Source organism: Nycticebus coucang, chromosome 16 (assembly GCF_027406575.1).
Source record: "Nycticebus coucang isolate mNycCou1 chromosome 16, mNycCou1.pri, whole genome shotgun sequence".
NCBI classification, from domain to species: Eukaryota; Metazoa; Chordata; class Mammalia; order Primates; family Lorisidae; genus Nycticebus; species Nycticebus coucang.
In genome coordinates this window covers 15,426,740-15,447,452 of record NC_069795.1, presented here as the reverse complement: position 1 = coordinate 15,447,452, position 20,713 = coordinate 15,426,740, and the positions used below count along the sequence as shown (strand labels likewise).

General features: G+C 37.6%; 1 protein-coding gene across 3 annotated transcripts in view; it reads right to left on the bottom strand.

The window, feature by feature from the left end:
- GRIK1 (glutamate ionotropic receptor kainate type subunit 1) overlaps positions 1-18,383 on the bottom strand; it is a 398,514-nt gene extending 380,131 nt beyond the window's left edge. The window contains exon 1 of one of the 3 annotated variants that reach the window (XM_053565651.1): positions 17,840-18,383. In XM_053565651.1, coding sequence (XP_053421626.1) covers positions 17,840-17,957 — 118 coding nt within the window. In that variant the 5' untranslated portion in view covers positions 17,958-18,383. The remainder of the gene's footprint in view (positions 1-17,839) is intronic. The other 2 variants (XM_053565649.1, XM_053565650.1) reach the window with 2 other exon arrangements.
- Positions 18,384-20,713: the final 2,330 nt, after the last annotated feature.

Sequence of the window (20,713 nt, the reverse complement as noted above, 5' to 3'; positions counted from 1 at the left end):
AACAATAAGCCAGCACAGGTCAGACTTCTAATATCTAAAGTTTCTCTCATGTTTCCTCTACTTTTAATTAAGTCTTTCGAATGTGGTTGTGCTACTCAGGCACATAAGCTCACTGTAATATGGATGTGCAAATTAGTGTACTGTGCAAATTAGTGTACACTGCAAGCCTGACAAATAGAAATGAGCAGTGTTTTAAAAGTAATTTAGCTGTAGTAATTTAAAAAATTTTAAAGGTACTATTCACAAAACACTTCTTGTATTCCTTCAGGTACCAGATGGCCCATTACCTTAGGTAGACTGAGAATAATTTTGAAAGTAAATGGATTTACCTTTGCATTTGATGGCACACTAAAATAGTTCTGCTGTTGGGTGATACTATTGTTCCGTAAATAAAGCTCGATGAAAGGAAAGATTGGCAATTACCCAAATCCAGATTATGCAGGCAATTAAATTGGGCAACTTATGCACAAAATGTATTTATTCACTACCAGGTTAAATATAAGATTGCTCTCCATTGATTTGAATTTATGCATGAAATTGTCTCAATTTCCACATCAATGAAATAGTTATATTAGGAATAACTACCTTCTGCTTCATAGTAACAATGAAGGCATAGTATATAAACAGGTGTATCAAATGATCTGTGTCTAACAAAAAAGTTTGAATTTGAAAGTGAGTTAATAAAACAAGTAACATTTCATTTTTGAAATAAGTTTCCTATATATTTGTTTACCTCTTCAAATAATTCCTTTTGAAGAAAACAATTTCTGCAGGTAGAAGAAAATTGACTTCAAAATTACTTTGCAGTAATACATATCTACTGTTCCTCACACCCTTCAATAATTTAACATACATACAGTTTTTCACTATAGAGAAATGGTTATATCTTTAACAATACTGTGTGGATACTATAAATCTCAGGAAAAGCAATCCTAGAAAAAAAATCACAATGTGTATCAGGAGCAATCCAAATGCACTTGTTTTTATCATCCTTTCTTTTTAACTATATTTTTCGTGCTTACGCATTATACATTATATTTATTTAAATGGTCCTTTTAAAAGTAAGTAAAACAACTATTTGGTTTTTAAAAAGGACTGAAGTTCAAACCCATTACCTCTGCTATGGTGGGCTTAGGTCCTTTTCCACTTCAATTTCATTATTGGGTCTTGCATTTATCTGCCCCTGGAAAACCATGTTTTTGAGCAGATTTCAAGGATAATATACAGAGAGGATTGTGAAACATCTATCTGTCTATTTATCTATCTATTTAAAAGGGCCCCTGTGTTGATTTACCCAGTTCGGTGTGATATGGGTGTGTTGATACATATGGGTAAGTGGGGCTTCCCACGGTATTTCTTTTTGCCTGTGTAGGAATTATGCTATCGCTAGAATTATAAGATATAATGCTGACTTGGATGATCATAAATTGATTTACAGTGTGACATGTTCTATCTTTCAAAAACCTGGAAGGATATATTTTTCTCTATTCTGCACATTACTTCTCAGTGGAAATATCAGTTTTAAGCTTTCCTTAGGCAGCTGTAATGGAGAAGTTCTACTTCTGCAGAATTTCTTATGTACTGTGTTCAGGATAATATTTGAGAGGGGAAGCTAGATAAAGATTGTAAAAAAATGCAATGATAAACATATTAAATAGAAGGAAGCTATTATTAACACAATTTGTAGCTCACGTCAGTATTTTATGGATGTGACAGGAATTTTTAGCTCAAAGTAGAGAAATGTAGCTTTTGGAATGAAATATATCATGAAGTTTTAAAGACTGTTTCCTTTCTTTCAGAAAAAAAGGCAAGTGGTGGGTAGACATGGGTATTAAAATTTAAGGTGGATTTTTTTTTAGGATCTACAGAGAAAGATCAAAACCTTAAACCCGAGCCCTTAACCGTTGTTTAAGGTTTTGTTTGCTTGTTTTAAAATCTTAAACCCATTGCAGTATTCTAAAATATGGATTCTAAAGAAATGTGGACAAATTCGATATTCAGGGTACAGACCAACACAATTTAGCTATTCCCCTTCAGCCTCATGTAATTAATAGTGCTTTTAGGTAAACTAGGAGGAGATAATTAAGATTACAAAGACATATCTGGAAAGTTCAAAGAGAATAGGAAAGATGTAAGCTTTATTGATGATCAAGATCTGCAAAGCATATTCTAATAAAAAACAAAACAACAATGATGAAATAAAACACAGATAAGCACATAAGGAATGCAAAATCTAACAAAACCAAAAACATATAAAAAATAGAAAATTACTATCTGAACTAAAGGTGCATATATAGCCATGAAGCATTGATCCCAGGACATGACTAAGTGCATTCCACGTTTACTGTAAGAAAGATACTGTAAGATCAACTACGCTAAAACCCAGTCACCACGGTGGATAGACTAACCAAACACTCATGAATTTATAGATGATTTTATAGGATGAATAATCCTATGATTTTATATAGCTCCCAATTTACCTATCCTAGAATTTACTTCAAAGATGTACTATTAAATCTGATGTTTTAAAACACGTAATTTTTCTTTCCCCTATATGTTTTTTCTTTTAATGGCTCTGGTCAACATTTGAGAACGTTTGCGTCCTTGTTCTCCAGTGTACACAAATGACTGTCACTGATGTGGGCATTTAACATGATGAATTCCAAGGATTTTATGAGTAAGACCTTGACCCTGCTTCTGGGCATCTCGCCCACTCGTAGGCGAGGTGGTCTTCTATCCAAGTATTTCACTTGGGTTTCTTAACATCACAGAAGAACCTCATCCCCACTTTCTCATATTTATGTGTCCTCAGCCGAAAACCCCCATCCCTTTCCAAACTTTCCGATGCTCTCCTCGCAAAATAGCTCAAATGAACAATTATGAATGATGAAGAAGTGATACGCAAGCCATCCATTCCCCTAGATAGTATAAAATTTAGTCTTAGATCAAACCACTTGAGAGTTCCATGCCATGGTTTTGGAGAGGTGTTATTATTAGTTTGTGGTGTCCTTTATAAGAAACAAACGTCTGAAACACACTACGGATTTTATCACAGGGGTCTTATCTACAACGTCAGTCACATCATTTCCCTTTATGGAGATCATGGGATAAATTCTTTTAGGTTTTTTAACTTAGTAAATCTATAATTTGTCTCAGCACCCAGATCCTCTGAACCCTGGGATTTGTCCCAGTCTCATTCTTCTGTTGCTAAGAAGTGCAGCTACGATTTTTGGGTCCATTCTGGCATCTCTTGCAGGAAGCATCTCTGCCATAATCTTGTTTAACCTTTTCCTCTATTTTCATTAATGTACTTTATCAGGTTACAATATGTGTATTTCTGTAAGCCTTTCAAGTATTTTTAGAATAAGACAAGCTATAAATATAAGAATGAATAAGTAAATGGCAGAGAGGGTGTGAATACATAAATTAAAACTTCATTGTCTGAAGGCGGAAGAAAAGGTCAAATGTTACTTAGCATGACCCAGAAGTCAATTTGAAGATTGATTTCATATGAAACAAAAGGCAGTGTAGACTTCAGGAGTAGTACAGCAAACTTATTTTATCGCGCTCCCCAGGCATTGTTCACAAATTTGTTTTTTTTTTTATCACACATTCCGTGTTGCTTTCTTACATCTGATACACAAGTGGTCTATGAACGCAGCAGGCTGCCTTTTTGGTTTGCTGTAACATTTTCACAAAATAAGTGATAGATGTTACCCATTCTTCCCCTATAGGTACATGTATCTAACCTAAATAAAAGATAACACTCATTTAAATCTTTCCAATTAAATCAGAGCAATATAAAATATAATGGTAATACACCCTAATTAATCTAAATTTCTGGGCTATATCCTACTCATTTTTAATTGCTCATTGTAATTTTTTCTAAGAGTTCTTTCAGATACTAAGATATTTTTGCACACTTAAGTAACTGTAAGTTGACCGGAAACACACAGATAATACAGAGTTTAAAAAAACAAAAAACAAAAAACACCAAGACAGGTATAGTTTAACATATTTCGGTTAAGATTTCTTTACTGAAATTTTCCTGGATTTTAGAATTTCCCTGGATTTGAATTGTGACAGTAACAATCCTGCCTGCCTTGCCTCTGTGTTCCAGTCCACTCTCTGCTTTAAGACACACCTCAAAGCTTCACATCTCTGCCCAGAGCGTTCTAATTTGAAAAAACCACACTACTTGGCCCTGTGCTATTTGTATTTTGAAACTTTTGTGTATTTTATTGATGATTCCCATTTTTCATTCATTCAGATATAGATTTTTGATGCCTCTCAAATAAATTGCATAGAAAAACAAAGTGGTGAGACAAAAGCATTGATAAGGAGGTTTAGACTTGCAGCTCTGTTACTGAGAGTTTATGTCAGCTGAGTTTGGGGGCCTTAACTTATCAAAGGAGACAGTTGGATTTTAAGATCTGTGGAGGCTCTGCCTGGTCTTAAGCATGATTATTTTAAATTTATTTTTACATATTTATACTTGTTGTATATATATATATATTATTTTTAGGTATATCATGGAATATAATTCAGCCACAAAGAAAGATGGAAACTATGTCTTTTGTATTTACCTGGATGGATTTGGATAATATATGCCGTTTTTAAAAATGTATATCTTTGGGCGGCACCTGTGTTGGCCCCATATGCCCAAGGTGGCAGATTCAAAACCAGCCCCGGCCAAAAACTGCAAAAAACAAACAAACAAACAAACAAAAAGTATATCTTCTATAGTTTGTTCAAAGGGATTTCTCATTTTGACTTATCTCTTTTTTCCATTTAGTTAAAATTATGATTCTGACAAGAGTATACTACTCATTTTAAGCAAATAATGAGCAATTATTTATAACAATTGTATTTTCTATTGAATTGTTCTCTTTCTGCAAGTTATTTCATTTATGATATGATACTGTCTATTTTCTGACAAATGCCCCACAAATGCAGCAAAATGTCATCAGTCTTCCATGTTAATTGGGTTCTTGATGATGGCACCTGTTCCCTGTTCTTCAGTCTGCCCAACAGGGATGTTCTGGTGGGACACAGAAAATACTTCAAAAGCAGTTGTACCCTGAGAACATTTTGGAGATGTAACAAGTTGGTTTCGGATGAGTATGTTCTGGGTAGACCCTGTGACTCCCCCTTTCCCTTTCTCTGTCTTCACCATCCACAGTCACAGACAGGGGTTCATTATGTTACCTCCACCTGGTTATTCAAAACACAATAATGGCATTACATTTGACTCCCCTCACCCCTAGTAGAATAGGTAAAAGACAGAGAAAAATGCAAATTGGAATCTTATATAAATATTTATATAAATAAATGTATATTATATATTATATGCATTATTATGTATTGGAATGTATGTAATAATGTATGCAAAAATATGTGTATGCAATACATAAATGTGTTAAAGGAACAATATATAATGAATGTACATGTATATATGTATATACATGTATTTATATATTAATACATATGTATTATATAATATTATATATTATGTATTCCATCTTATATATTTTAATGTATATGATACTGTATATAATCAATATATATATAATATGTGTATACAATGCTTATTATGTATACTAACAAAAATAATCTCTACTAAATACACATCTATGTATTATGTTATTTATTATATAACATATTATGACTATTGGTACATTTTACACATAGAGAGAGTATCCATCTGTGGTCTCCAACCCCCAGGCCTTTCAGCATTCTCAGTCATTGGCTAGAGTAGAAGGAGAGCAGTGGGCAAGCAAGTGACGTTTCAGCTGTGTTGACAACTGCTCCTCATCACTTGCCTCGCCACCTGAACTTGTCTCCTGTCAGGTCGGCGAGCTGCTAGATTCTCACAGGAGCACGAGCCTACTGGGAGCTACACACACGCACTGTCTAGTGTGCGCTCTGGGAACTGCACACACCTGGTATCTAGTGTGCGCTCCTCAGCAGAATGTCCTGCTTGGAGATCTTGGGTGAGATGTGATGCACCTGTATCCTCTTAAATTCTCTCCTGCCTTCTGCAGAAAAACTGTCTTTTTCATAAAACTGTTCCCTAGCTGGAACATATTCTTCTTAGCAAAGTAGCTCAAGAATGGAAGAAAAAGTATCCAATGTACTCAGCCCTACTATGAAACCAATTTATAGCTCTCATATGAAAGCTATAACCCAACTATAGCCCAAGAAGAAGGGGAAAGAGGAGACGGAGGGGAGGGGAGGGGGGAGGCTGGGTGGAGGGAGGTAATTAGTGGGATCACAACTACGGTGCATTTTACAAGGGCACATGTTAAATCTACTAAGTGTAGAGTAAAATGTCTTAACACAATAATTAAGAAAATGTGGTGTAGCCGGGCGTTGTGGCGGGCGCCTGTAGTCCCAGCTACTCGGGAGGCTGAGGCAAGAGAATCGCTTAAGCCCAAGAGTTAGAGGTTGCTGTGAGCTGTGTGAGGCCACGGCACTCTACCGAGGACCATAAAGTGAGACTCTGTCTCTACAAAAAAAAAAAAAAAAAAAAAAAAAAAAAAAGAAAATGTGGTGAAGGCTATGTTAACCAGTTTGATGAGAGTATTTCAAATGGTATATAAAACCAGCACATTGTACCCCATAATTGCATTAATGTACACAGCTATGATTTAATTAAAAAAAAATCTGTTTGCTGGTGCCAAAAATATTGAGGACTAAGGACTGCTGGGGTGTGTGTGTGTGTGTGTGTGTATATATATATATATATTCAGAAAGAGAGACTATTCCTAAAAGTTTAGTCTCTCTGTTACTGAAACTTAAAAAATTTATAGTTATCATTGTTTCTTTCATTGTTCCTTTGATTTTAAAAGCTTTGCTTTAAACATCATCATTATGTTTACGGCCTGAATCTCAGAATTGAGATAAGTGTGTGACAATATAAGAATTCAGCTCCACGTTTTCCTGGAGGAAAACAGCTCACCTCAGACTTGGGGAGAGCCTGGGTCACGTGCGGTTGGGTCTTTGGGATTAGAGAACCAGGCATACGTTTTGCCCTATACAGTGCCCCCAAGAGACCCAACTTGAAGACAGAGCATACTTGGATGAAAAAGGGCCTGAGATGACAAGCAAAATTTGAAGGTCCCTTGGATCTGGGTGCTGCTCTGTGGGTCATGAATTCCACCTTGATGAGGTGTTGGGTAAACAGCCCAAGTAAGACACCAGATGGAGAATGTGCTGAGCCTGGAAGTGCCAGCAGCTGCAAAGTGAGTCCTATGGGGCTCCCCAGCCAAGGACGTGGGCAGAGGATGCAATGGCATTGGAGGCCACGACCCAGGATCACATGGGACAAGTTACAGACCAGTGGGTGTCCTGGAAGAAAACAGTAAATGCTTCTCCTTTAAAATCTTTTTATCTTTGCAGAGAGAAGAGAGAAAAGAGATTCACAAAAGCTTGCAATTTTAATTGAAAGTGAGGACCTGGATGTGGCCCCGGTGGAAATAGGGTCTTGTGTACCTAGTTAAGTTTAATTTCAGGGAAATGAATGAAGCTCCACATACTGGATGGTGAGGCTGCAAATGTGAAATCCACACACAAAACAGTTGCACATCTTCCTGCAGCATCTCAGTTCATCATAATGAAAACAAAACAAAGCCAACACTGTCGGGATTACAGACCTGGGGATAAGCGACATACCCAGGCACTTGTTCACCACTAGCTACAGGCAAGGGGACAGACTTACTAAAATATTATGTGACATGGCCAACCTGAGAACCACAACAGCTGAAGTACTATTGTTCCAGTGTGCTTTTCACTAGGCCAACCTGCAGACAAATGAGTGCTTTGATAATCTAGAATTTGCAGAACCGTAACCTTAACTAGCCATTTTTAAATCAGAAAAAAGATCATTAATAGAAATTTCACCCATAATGCCACCATCTTAAAAAAACAAATGGACTTTGCCTTCCTACATTCACTAACTGAAAGTTCTCGTCTATAGGCAAGAATGAATTGTAGAAATTCTCAACCCAAAGTTCATAAAACCATATATTATAGCCTATAATATTTTGTTTGCATTTTCCTTTTATTTCAGCATAAGGGTCATATTTAATGGATGCTTCATTTGTCAAGTCAACTTATCCCAGTTAAAATAGCTATTGTCAAAAAGACAAAAAAATAACAAAGGCTGACAAGGATTCAGAGAGAACCCTCAGACACTATTGGTGGGAATGTAAATTCATGCAGCCATTACTGAAAACAGTATGGAGGTTCCTCAAAAAACCATATGTAACTACCATATGAGTAAGCAATGCTATTTCTGTGTATATATCAAATGGAATTGAAATCAGTATGTGGAAGAGAAATTTTCACTCTTACTTCCTTTACGGCATTCTTCACGATAGCCAAGATGTGGAATTAATCTAAGTGTCCATCAGAGAATGAATGGATGAAGAAAATGTGATATGTATCTATCTATAGATATATAGACATAGATATAGGTATCATATATATAGTGTGTGATAGACAATGTAATACCACACACACAATGTAATATCATTCAGCCACAAAACAGAATGAAATCCTGTCATTTGTAGCAGCATGGATGAAGCTACCTGTTCTTCCCTTAACTATTTCCTCCTGTTGAACATTTAGATGACTCAATATCATTTATGAAGGTTCTTGCCAATTCAGTGGACATGTGTGGAAACAGCCTGAGGGTTCAAATATATCTAGAGAACAGAAGGAATAAACACTGCCCGGAATTCAAAAGGCAAATACTGCCTGAATACTGAAGAATGGCTCTGACTGATCCATCTCTGGGAGATGAAATACAATCACATCTTACTCAACATAAATGTAAGCACAGCTAGCATTAGACTGCAGCTTCTGTTTATGGATTGCCCAAATATGTAATCTACCATTTGGATCTACCAAATTTAGAATTAAAAAAAAAGAAAAGAAAAGAAAACCCTTAAAAGTTTTAATTGATTATTCATTTTAAAAACCTTGATTTTTACCATCATTTCCCAATTTGAATTATGAAATGCTTTACTGGCTCTAGGAATTAAGTATTGATTTTTAAAGGCATATTTAGATAATTGTGCTAAGGAAAGGAACTCAAAAGAAAACCAAGAGCTGATGGATAGATACAGCTAATGTCTGGTTTTCTATTAACTCTCTGGAGATTTCTAAAGAAGATATATAACCAACACATTTTATCAATAACAATTTTTGCATAAAGTTTATTTCTTTAATGATTTTTTCAACATTAAATATTGCTGTCTTTATTTTAATGATACGCTCAGAAAATCTTTAGGATAATGTATGGAATAAACAATAGTTTGTTTTTTTTTTTCCCCCTTCATACAATTGGTTACAAATCTTTATTTACTGAAGAATACCAGGAACAGTAACAGAAGCTACTTTGACAGGGGATGAATTGTTTCTTTTCTTTTCATGACCATTTCTTAGAACAGCTTTTTAGATTTATGGAAAAGTTGATAATATAGGCTAGAGAGTCTCCATATACTCTCCACATTTAGCTACTCATTATTATTATACTAGTATAAAAATTAATGAACTAATAGTAATAAACTATTATTAAGTGAAGTCAATCTTCATTCAAAGACCTTGCATTTTTCAAATGTATTTTTCAGCATTCTGTTAAGAATGACACATTACATTTTCACTATTAAGTCGAAATGTATTGCCATTGAAATGTCCCTATGTGACAGTTCGCAGAAACTTTGTTTTTTATGACTTTGACCGGTTTAATGAGTATTGTTCAGATATTTTGTAAAATTCCACTCTACTGAAATTTGTCTGATTTTTTTTTTGTGTGTGTGTGATTAGAGTGGGATTCTGGGCTTTGGGGAGGAAGATCAGGTAAGTAAATTTCCATTTGCACCACATAGTACCAAGTGTGAATACTTGGTATATGTTAATCAACTATTGGAGATGGTGACTTTGATCACCCTCACCTGGCTCTTCTGCTTGAGAGGTTTGCCTGTTCTCTTTATTGATTTACTTATTTATCTATCAGTATGGACTCATGGGAGCACTTTTTTTATTTTCTGCCACTACAAGATACTTGGGAATCATCTTGTATATATCTCTTTCCCCAGTCCTAGACTTATTCATTCCTCCAAGGTGCTGTGAGTAGCGGGCGTGCTCCTTTTTCTAGGGGTGTCACTGTTTCTAGGCCTCTCAGCTGACAGGGCTAGGAGATGTGTGTGTGTACGAGTAATCAATCATCAAGTAAAATGCATACTTTACCATAGTATTGTATGTACGCCTGGACCAGTTCAGCAAAACAAATGATGTGTTTTGATATATATATTTTTTTACTTTTTAAAGGGAAATAGTAAGTTGTAAGGAACGATCAGTTTCTAAATTATAACTGATGGCAATAATAACAATTAATCATTGCATTTCTATCAAATAAAAACAAACATATATAATTCGGGTATATAAATCTGCATTGTTGATCTCCTTTTGAAACATTACCAAATAGAAATTTTAAAAAGTAGGGATAGGCTGCTGTTTGTTGTTTTATGTTGCATATCTGCTTTATCAGTCAGTATAGCAGTAAACTAAAAAATCCACAGAAGACATAATATGGGAGATTCTTTCAAATTCAACTTATCTAGCTAACTACTGTACCGAATAATAAAATGTAAAGAGTTGAAAGAAAGTATATGTTAAGGGGTCAGATGGTGTTTCTATGAGATTAATTTGTGTCAGTAGGAGTTTATCTACCATTCAGCCAATACCCTCGTGCTCCTTAATTTTAATTTGTAACTAATCATACTTAGGAGTTCATAAAGATGTTAACATGGTATTATATAAAATTATGCATTTTAAAGTCTCTAAATTGTTAGTAAGAACAAAAGGTAAAATATTGTCCAACTGACCTGGAAAAGTTGTTCTAAAGATTTTGAATATTTTAGTAGTTCATAAATAACTGAGATTACACAATCAAATATTTTACCTTGAAAATTTTCCTTTCCAAACTTAACCTTTTTGCAGTTCACTTATTATAAATACAATAGTGTTACTGTTAAAAGACTGCAGGCGTTTTCCAATTTGATACAATAATTTGATCTCAGCAGTAAATCAAGGCAAGAAATTAATTAAGTTGATTTTGTTGAAATGCATCCCTTTTAAGTTTTAATTTGAACATTTTCATTTCTTCATAAGAATTCATCACTGAAATAATCAGATAATCATTTAAAGATAAATGAATAGATTCAATTTTAAATACAGATAGATTTTTAATTTACCACAAATTGTATGTCTGAACAATACAGAGGGTGCCAAAAACATATATACACAATTTAAAAATGGAAAAATGTGTATTAAAAGATAACAAGATACAAGATAACAAACATTATCAGCATAGTATAGTAAGTATTACAATTTTAATGCAGTTTTTTCTTTTCTTAAAACGCATAGACATTTTTGGCACCCTCTGTATATTATGACTAATATAAATTTTCAATTTAAAACAATATTAAAAAGAAAGCCTATTAAAAAAGACTATATAAATGCCTCTAGGTCACATTTTAAACTCATAAATGACATATCTTTAGAGTATGTAATGGGATTTTACGAATATTTTCTAAATAAAAGAGACCAACAAGTATTAAACTTCTGCCCTTAAACTTTTATTAGAAAGTTCTGAGACAGAAAGTGACAGACTCTGGGTTAGACTGAAGAAGCCACGAAATGTGCAGTGTATAAATTTGGACATGTGTATTGAGATTTCAGTGGTTTAATTGCCTGACGTTACCTCAAGTATGTTCTGGGAGCATAAGTGCATAGAGACATTTATAGTCATGTTTCAAAATAAGGGTGTTCTCGTAAATAAAATGTGTAAGATGCTGTATTAAACATAAGAATTAGGGTTTTTTTTTTTTTAATTTGTTTTGAGGCTTTTTCACTGCAAAATGTCAAGGAGTCTTTGCTATACAAATGTGCCTGCTGAATCTCCAAGCAAGAACCTTTCCCCACACTTACTTGATCAGACACATTAATATCTGTAGAGCACAAAACTCCGAACCTGCTCATTAACAGAGGGAGGGAAGTATCTTCATCAAAGTCTACAAGGTGCCATATGTTTCATACATCACATCACATTTCATCTTTATAACAAAAGGTGAATTTGTTATTATTATTTTCTCTTCTCTAGATAACAAAACTGCAGATAAAAAACAACTAAAAATCTTCACAGGGTCAGTCAATTTAAAATAGGCCGTTGAAAATGTGAACCCCTTCTACCTGGAGGCCTTCATTACTCTTTCTTCCATTCAAACAGCTTTTGAAAACATTTGGGACATAGATGATATTTTCTATGTTGTGTGGATAATTATTAGTGAAACAATAAAGAGGATGGAGAGGCTATGGAAACTCACCACCATCGTTACCTCCATCAATCCTTCCTCTCTAGTGGTGTCCAGCCTGTGGGGCTGCATGCTGATTTTGTGAGAATATATTTTGCTTATTTTTAGTGTAAGATATCACAAAAAGTGTGTACAGACCTTGTTTTGTTTTGCTTTTTACTAATAAGCTTTGTGTATTTAATCTGTGGCCCAAGACAACTCCGTGTTATTCAGTGGAGAAAAAAGAAAAGATTGGACCCCGTGCAAGTCTAAATCATCCCAGTTAACTGTACACACTAACTAAAAACTAACTAAAAACAGTGTGTTTGCTAGGCATAAGTGGCCAGGCTTTCCCTTCACCTTGATAGCATTCCTTGAACCCTTCAGAGAGAGAAATTCTGGAGAGTCCACTGATCAGAACACCTTTTTTCTTTGATAACTGCCTCAACCATACATCATGTTCACTTTAAGCTATTTAGTCACCCCTGAATAACTAAGAGTAATAGAGTAATAGCTTGTTTCTCTTACATTTGATTTCAGTTTACTATGCCTTGTCATATAAGTGCATACGTAAGTTCATACACAATATGACATTATTTATAATTTCATGCCAAGAGCTTGAAGTCTGAGATCAGAACAGCTAGTTTTAAGTTCCTACAAGCTAGCAACTGAACTTAGGCAAAGTCACCACATTACGTGCTTCTGAATGAAATCTGGGTATCACAAACCTTGCAGGAAAAGTAGCTACAGTTGAGGTCTTGATAGTGTTATCAGTAGTCCTATAAATTTAATCTTAAACAAAAAGATGAATGATGCAGATAAAATCACAGGGCAAAAGATCTGTTCATTTGCAGAAATGTGCTCACATTAACCAGGGACTACCTTCTCATACTTGTCAAGGGCCAGCTGAGTTTTCAAGTTTACTTTAGAAACAACATGCTTTTGAAGTCACAGGTTTCTTTCCTAGGATGACTGTATCTCAGGCCAAACAGATCTTCCTGAACAAAAGCAACTCTCCTCTGAGTTTCTGTTCCAGGTTTGGTAGCACGAACCCACTGCACTCTGTGCATTTGGAAATTCGAACCTCTTCCAAGTTGACTATGCAATTGACATAATAAGTCAGAGGTGGAACATTAATTAAAAGCTCTCCAAGTATAACATTTGAAAAACTTTTAAAAGCATCTAATGAAAAAGTTAAGTGATAACATAGATTATAAATCACCAGAATGGAAGCTGCAAAGGAGCAGATGTGTTTGTTCACTGTGGTATCTGGTGTGCCTGCCTCATGGTAGGACAGTAGAACTCAGTGAATGCTTGTGGAATAAATAATAGTAAAACGATGAAAACTTAAGTGCTTAAAATATAAAAGTCATAATTTTCTGTACACATAAGCAAAACAAGTGCTTAAAATAGAAACATCATAATTTTCTGTACACGTAAGCAAAACAATGAATAAATAGGATCATTACTTCTAATTTGGGATATCTTTTGGTTAAAATAATAAAAAATGATGCTACAGCCAACATAATGATTGGCATAAAGTAATTTTGGGCTTCTTCTAAAGAAATAAAAGCCTGTGGATAATTATGTTGTCACTATAACTTTCCAAATCATTTATATAAATTTTCGGAATATGGTATACCTAATTACATAATTATTACTATATTTATTTATATAATACAATAATTACTTTATTTATTTAATGGTTTGTGTGCACATTAGAAAATGAATGTGTTTGGTTCTCCTTTGTGAAATATGAAAGGTAAATATCATTACTGCTAGTTCATAGATGAAGAAATTTAGGCTCAAAAATATTAAATGCCTTATAAAGATATACCACATCAATTTTAAATCCCTCTTAAGGAAAAAAATGTTAATAATTTCAAAAAGTAAAAACAAAATAACTACAATAATCATGCAACCAGCGTCTCCAACTATTGTTCAAAGCCTTTTCAAAGTTTGCATTAATTTTAATTAAATTTCTCAGATACAGAAACAACAGCTTGGCAGAACAAAATATCTTCCACCGAGAGATATATCTAGTAAATTCTGGATGTAGGACTCAAACCTATGCTTTCTGACACCAAAACATGTGTCACAGAGCCTGGCTAGCCATCACTCAACTCTTAATCCTATGTCCTTTACTGTGACTTCTCTGATCATGTGTGTTAAAATGATGCACACAAATATACCACATAAATGGATCTTCTTGTCACTTTTATAAATATGACATATTTGCCTCAGAAATTGCATAAGCATATGGAAGTGGTTTTGTTTTCCCATTAATGGTGATGGGCCATCATCTACTAATGGGCTTACATTCTATTCTAAACTATTAGTTATAAGTTGGTTACTCATTTGATTAAGGAGGATAGTTGTGATTGTGAAGCTCACAGACCAACTAATTGTGTGGCCTAATTAATTTTTTGACACACACTGGTATATACAGAGAGGCAGAAATGACCAAGGCAGCCCCACAGAATTCTTAGTAGCCAGCTGTATTTCTCTTCCATGAAAGCTGCTAGGAAAATTCTGGAGTGCCATAGTAATGCTTAGATGTTCAGGGCAACAATATCCCACAGATTTCTTTTTATGTCTTCTATCTGTAGCATAAGATTGCAAACTTTCCAAAAGACATTCACAATATGTACTCGAACCATGTGCAAATGCATAATCAATGACCTTTGAAATAGCACACAAGTTTTGTTTTAAATTGTATACCTTTTCTCAATAGCTGAAGTTTAAGCAGACACTCTGGAAAGAGAAGTCGGCCAGTAATTAATTCATTCAAGCATTTGAGTGCCTTTTCTCTATAAAGTATGGAGTACTAAGGGCCCGGTGTTTATGTTGTCCTTTATTCAGGATATTCTAAGTCACTGAAAGCATGCACGTTCGTAGTCAAGCACCATTTTTTTTTTTTTGGTTGCCTGGTTGGCTGGATGGTTGGTGGTTTGTTGGGAAGAAGATTTAAGAGATGGTAAAGAATACAATTCTCTTTTTCTCATTCCTTCACACACACACATGTCTGCACACACAGACACATACACACTTTTGCTTAGTCCCCAACCCCTTCGATGCTTTGTGTTCAGCGTTGGACTTGACACAAGAAACTCCCTGTAAAGTGGCAGGTTTCCTCTGAGCTAAAGCTGGTTTCCATGGTGCTGAATCACCCATTTAGAAGTTCCCCTGGGTCCGTAGGAACCTACAGGGGAACAGTGCCCACACCAACCACAGCTCATTCAAGGCCAGAAGGAGTAAGACATTTGTACTACACATGAACAACAGCAGGGCCTGCAATTTTATTTTATGCATTTTGGCTCCCTTTAGAAAAAGGAAATCTCATTATCTTGTGGCATATATTTTAAGGTCAGTTAATCATGTAGGTTATTTTCGCTTTGGAAACTACTTTTAAATGGATGATTGTGATAGCTTGGAGGTTGGATAAATACTTAGATCTTACTTGGATCTATAAACAAATACATCTTAAAGCATACCTTTCCACCCCCCTTCCTTGAGTTCCTTTAGAGTTGGGGGCTGTAGAAAAGGAAAATGCTGCCTTTAATGAGTAGTACAAGAAGGAGGAATATCGGATGGGATGGCCATTTCTGGCGTCCTTAGATTGTTTCTTTCAAAGCATATAATACACAAGTAAAATACCAAGTAAGTTACTGAGCGTTGGAAATTTTCACACATACTCGTTTCTCATTTTGTACTGTTCACAGTATTTTGTTTTTAACAGGGTGAGTAGAGTTGATTGCATCCTAGAGCACATCTCAGATGCAGGGTGTTAGTTCCTATGTACTCAATTTTGATATGAGGACAATTAATGACAATTAAGGTTATGGGGGGGGAAGCAGAAAGAGGGATGGAGGGAGGGGGTGGGGCCTTGGTGTGTGTCACACTTTATGGGGGCAAGACATGATTGCAAGAGGGACTTTACCTAACAAATGCAATCAGTGTAACCTGGCTTATTGTACCCTCAATGAATCCCCAACAATAAAAAAAAAAAAAAAAGGAAATACTTTGGAAGTGTTTTAGTAAAGAGTCTAAACTACCTAATAAAATGCACATTATCATGATCTATAGTCTAGAAAAACTTAAGTCTGTAATCAAAGTTAGTATTTGGGATATTTTCTTTCCTTGAAAAAATATATCCCACATGCCTAGAGAAAACACAGCTGAAAGTCGTAAACTTTTATTTATTTTTGTAAATGAGTGTGTTTAGTGTCAAAAAAAAAAAAAAAACCTAAACAGAAAAAACAAAACTAGGTTCTGACGTTTTGTAAATGGGCTGGCTAATTGCAGGTGAAAGCTAACCCAGTAATTGAGAAACTTCAGTTGCTCAGTGGCATCGCTGTGGCAGCGCCTCTCAGAGTCCCTGGCAAGTCGGTCAGTTCCTGGAAAGGCTGTGAGTTTGGAACTGAGAGAAGCTGGGAACCCCGTGTGGTGTCAGGACTTCACCTGTGGCTTTCTCTGTGACTGTGTCTCTGAGGAGCATCAGGGGATGGGGGAAGGATGGGGGGCAGTGAGACTAAGAGCAAATGGGATAAGTTTGAAAGAAAAGAAGGTGGAGAGCTTTGTCAATCCTTCACCACCACCACCACCACCACCACTCAAATTCCTGCGCGCCTCTGCAGAGCAAACCCCGGTGGTGGCCCTTCCTAGCCTTTTGTGCTCTTCGGGTTGTCCCAGCCTTCTGGCTCTTTCTAGCTCCTCTGAGATCAAAGCTCAGAGCTTTCCAGGGAGTTCCTGGACTAGAGGCAGGTCCAGACTGTAGCAAGCAGGCGGTGCAGTTAGGGAGAGAGTGGAAACTTGAGTGCATGTTGCTGTTGCTAACCCACTGTTCTCCTCACTCCCTGAACCTTCAGCCAAAGTCAGGTCCAGACTCTGCCCTGCTCTAGAGGAAGCCCCCAGACTCGGCAGACTCTATATGGAGGAGCCCAAATTAGGGATGGAAACTTGGAGTGTCTGGGCTCGCAGGCTCTAGGATATTCACACCTCCTGGATGGTCCCTGTTTCTACTCGATAGCCCGGCATGCTTGAGAGGACCCAGAGCCCAGGTTACCAGCCCCCAAGTCTGCAGATCCGGACTGCCAGTCGCCCACCCACTCGCCTGGAAGAGCTCATCCACGCGCCCAACTCCAGCAGCTGCAAGGGTGCTCGACTCCTCACCCTGGGGAGGGTTCTGGGCGCTGTGAGCCTGGATCCCTGCACTTCTGCCCGCGTTCCCGGAGCACAAATTAAAAAACCCGCCACCTCTACCTCTTGGGGAAGCCCAAGACCCATCAAGAGGGAAGCAGTGACGCGGTTTTCCCTTTTCCGTGGAGTCTCCGGTACGCACTGACCTGCCCTCACCCCAGCTCCTGCCCCCAGACCGACGCGCGCCGCCTCGCCCGGGACCCGGTGCGTTCGCGCTGGCCGCGGGGAGCAGCCTGGTTGCCGGAGCCGGCAGCCTGGGGCGCTGCTCCGGGCTCACTCACCGATCCTGAGTACTTGGGGGGCGCTCTGGGGGAGGACGTAGCAGAGGAAGTAGAGGAGTGTCCAGCTGGCCTCCCTGGTCCAGAGCCCGGGCTGAGCCTGGAGTCTGCCGCGCTCCATCTTCTTGGCTTCTTAATTCATGCCGAGACACAGCTGCCGCCTCACGCCCGCAAGATGTACCCCACTTGGGCCAGGTCCCCGCCTCATCCTCCCTGGATGCTCCGGGTCCGCACTCTCACGCTGTCCCCCAGAGCGAGATCGGGGAAACCCGCGTGGGAACGCGGAGCTGGCTGGCCAGGCTGAGCTGGCTCGGGGCTCCTCGCGGCTGTCGCTAGCCGGTCACCGCTCCTTCTCCATGGGCCGCAGACCGCGGACGATCGGCGCGCCCCTGCTCCCGGAGCCCAGAGCCCAGCGGAGGAAAGTTGCTTCCCCAATTTGCAGGAACGTCTCCCTCATTCGTCCTCTGCAAAAGTCGGGGGAAGGTGGGCGATGCAGACAGAGGAGGGAAAGGGAGGAAGAAAGCGAACGAAGGGGGTACTGGGCGAGTTGGTGCAGGGCTGCGATGGGCTCCAGCAGGTTAACTGGGAACCGAGCCACGCTCTCGCCTCCCTCAATCCTTGTCTCCCTCCTCCCCTCGCTGGCCCCACCCTTTATTTACTGCCCGCCCCAACCCCACTGATCACACACACACACACACACACTCACACGCACGCACATAGTCACGCTCCTTCTCCCTCAACTTTGCGCTCTGCAGCTGGAAAGTCGATTGAGTGTTGCATTCTCAAGGCAGATCAAATCTAAACTATTGGTCGGAGCAGAAGCAGCCTCTGCTATCTGCTGTGAGTGGCAGAGAGACCTTGGTAATGGGTCTGTTAGGGGGTCTTACAGATACCCAATTATGGCTGGTCCCATCATTTGATGGAAAATTGCCTTTCTGAACGCCTGTATTTCAGAGACTATCAAAGCTCCTGTTTTAACTCTGTCAAGGAGGAAGAAGAGGAGGAGGGAGGAAAGATAAAGCTTCAGTTCCAAGACTGTGTAGTGGCTTCTTAGCCGTCTGGACTCCAGATAATGTCTTGTAAATTGCCGCTATTTACACCTGCAGAACTGGGAAAGAGGCGGCCTCCAGAACCTCCGTTTTTTTTTTTTAATTTCTTTTGACGGTCACGTTTGAACACTAGAAGATAGGCTATTTTAACAATGTAGGTTAGACTATTGCAAGACTGTTTCTCCATAGAAGGACAAGGACAGCTCTCTGGGGAAATCAGTATTTGATCATGTTGGCTTAATTTCCTTTGAGTTTTGTAGGGAATGTTCTATATAACGTTGCTGGTTCTGTCTTAACATCTCATAGAGTTTTTTTTTTTTTTTCTGTATGGATTTTGGAACGCTAATCAAAACTGAGTCAATCCATATAAAAAACAAGTCTACAGTTATGTTGGCCTAGAATGGGAAACAATTAAAAGAGAAATCTATCTTAAAAAGCATCCATTTATTCATCCTTTCAACAAATACCTACTAAGTGTCCTGTACATGGTGCCAAACACTATACGTTTTTACTGAAGGCCCAAGGGAGGTTCAAATCCCACTGCTGGAAGCTAATCAGTTAGCACATTAAGTAATATGCCTTATTCTGGACACTTACAGATGACAATTGACAAAAATAGAACATATCTGTAGATAAAAAGAGGGGCTGATCTGGATTTAGGAATGCATATTATAGATAGGAGGATTGAGGAAAACCAAGAAGAATTAGGGGCATACACTAGTTATCTTCAGAAATTTGAAGAGCTCTCACGTTAAAAGAAAGTAGTATTACTCGTCAGTTAAATGAGAAGAAACAAGGAAATTAAGAATGATAGATGGTCATTGTAGAAGAGTAAATTTCATCCCATTTGGGGGAGCATTTCTAAAACCAGAGAGTTTCAAACAATGGCATGACCTACTTCAGAAGAGTCAAACTCTCCATTCATTCATTTGTTCATGTATTTCACCCATATTTATTGGGAAACTACCATGTGTGAGGCATTGTGGCAAGCCCCAGAGAAACAGCAGGGATACTGTTACTGTCATCCTGAAACTCATGGGCATTGACTAAGTCTGACTATGAATAAAAGCAAAGAAGTAATCTAACCTCATTTTGGAGTTTGGGAAAGCCTTGTTGAAGAATTGAATGCTTCAAAACTCAAAGAATGAGTAGTTTATAAAGTGATTGGTAAGTATTTCTTAAAGCAAGAACAAATGCAAAAACTCTTAGAAGGTTTATTTTTAAATTGAAAGATTTATGTTAAGCATATTTCATCATCTTTTTTTTTCTTTTCTGATACATCCAGGGCCAATCTATAGTAGTTCATGGCTAGAATTTGAGACTGCAAGGTCTACAATTAAGTCAACTTTTAAACAAGTTATGTTTAAATTTTGTTTTTACCAATTTCTAGGTTTTTAAACTTGGTTAAATTGCCGTAATGCTCTGTTGTAGACTGCTGGTGCTAACTCATATCTCAGTCTCTCCTTCTCTGACATATGAAAGTGTATACCTTTCAGTTAAGTGGAATCATGTGACTCTTTTTTGGCCAATGAAATACCAATGGAGATGCCCGACTTCCGAGTGAAAAGGAAGGCAGACAAAAGATTCTGCATAGTCCTGAAGGACTCTTTTCCTGTCACAGTAATTCTAAAAGTTGTAGAGTTTGAGGTGAAAGCAGCCTGGATCCTTAAATTACTTTTTGTAAGGCAGTTGATCTAAATAGTTGTCAGACCAGCAACACACTGGTGACAAATCATTCACAACTCCAATTTTATGTTTTAATCCACAAAAATTTTGAGATGTGGGCCACACACAGTGGCTCACACCTGTAATCTCAGCACGGATGGAG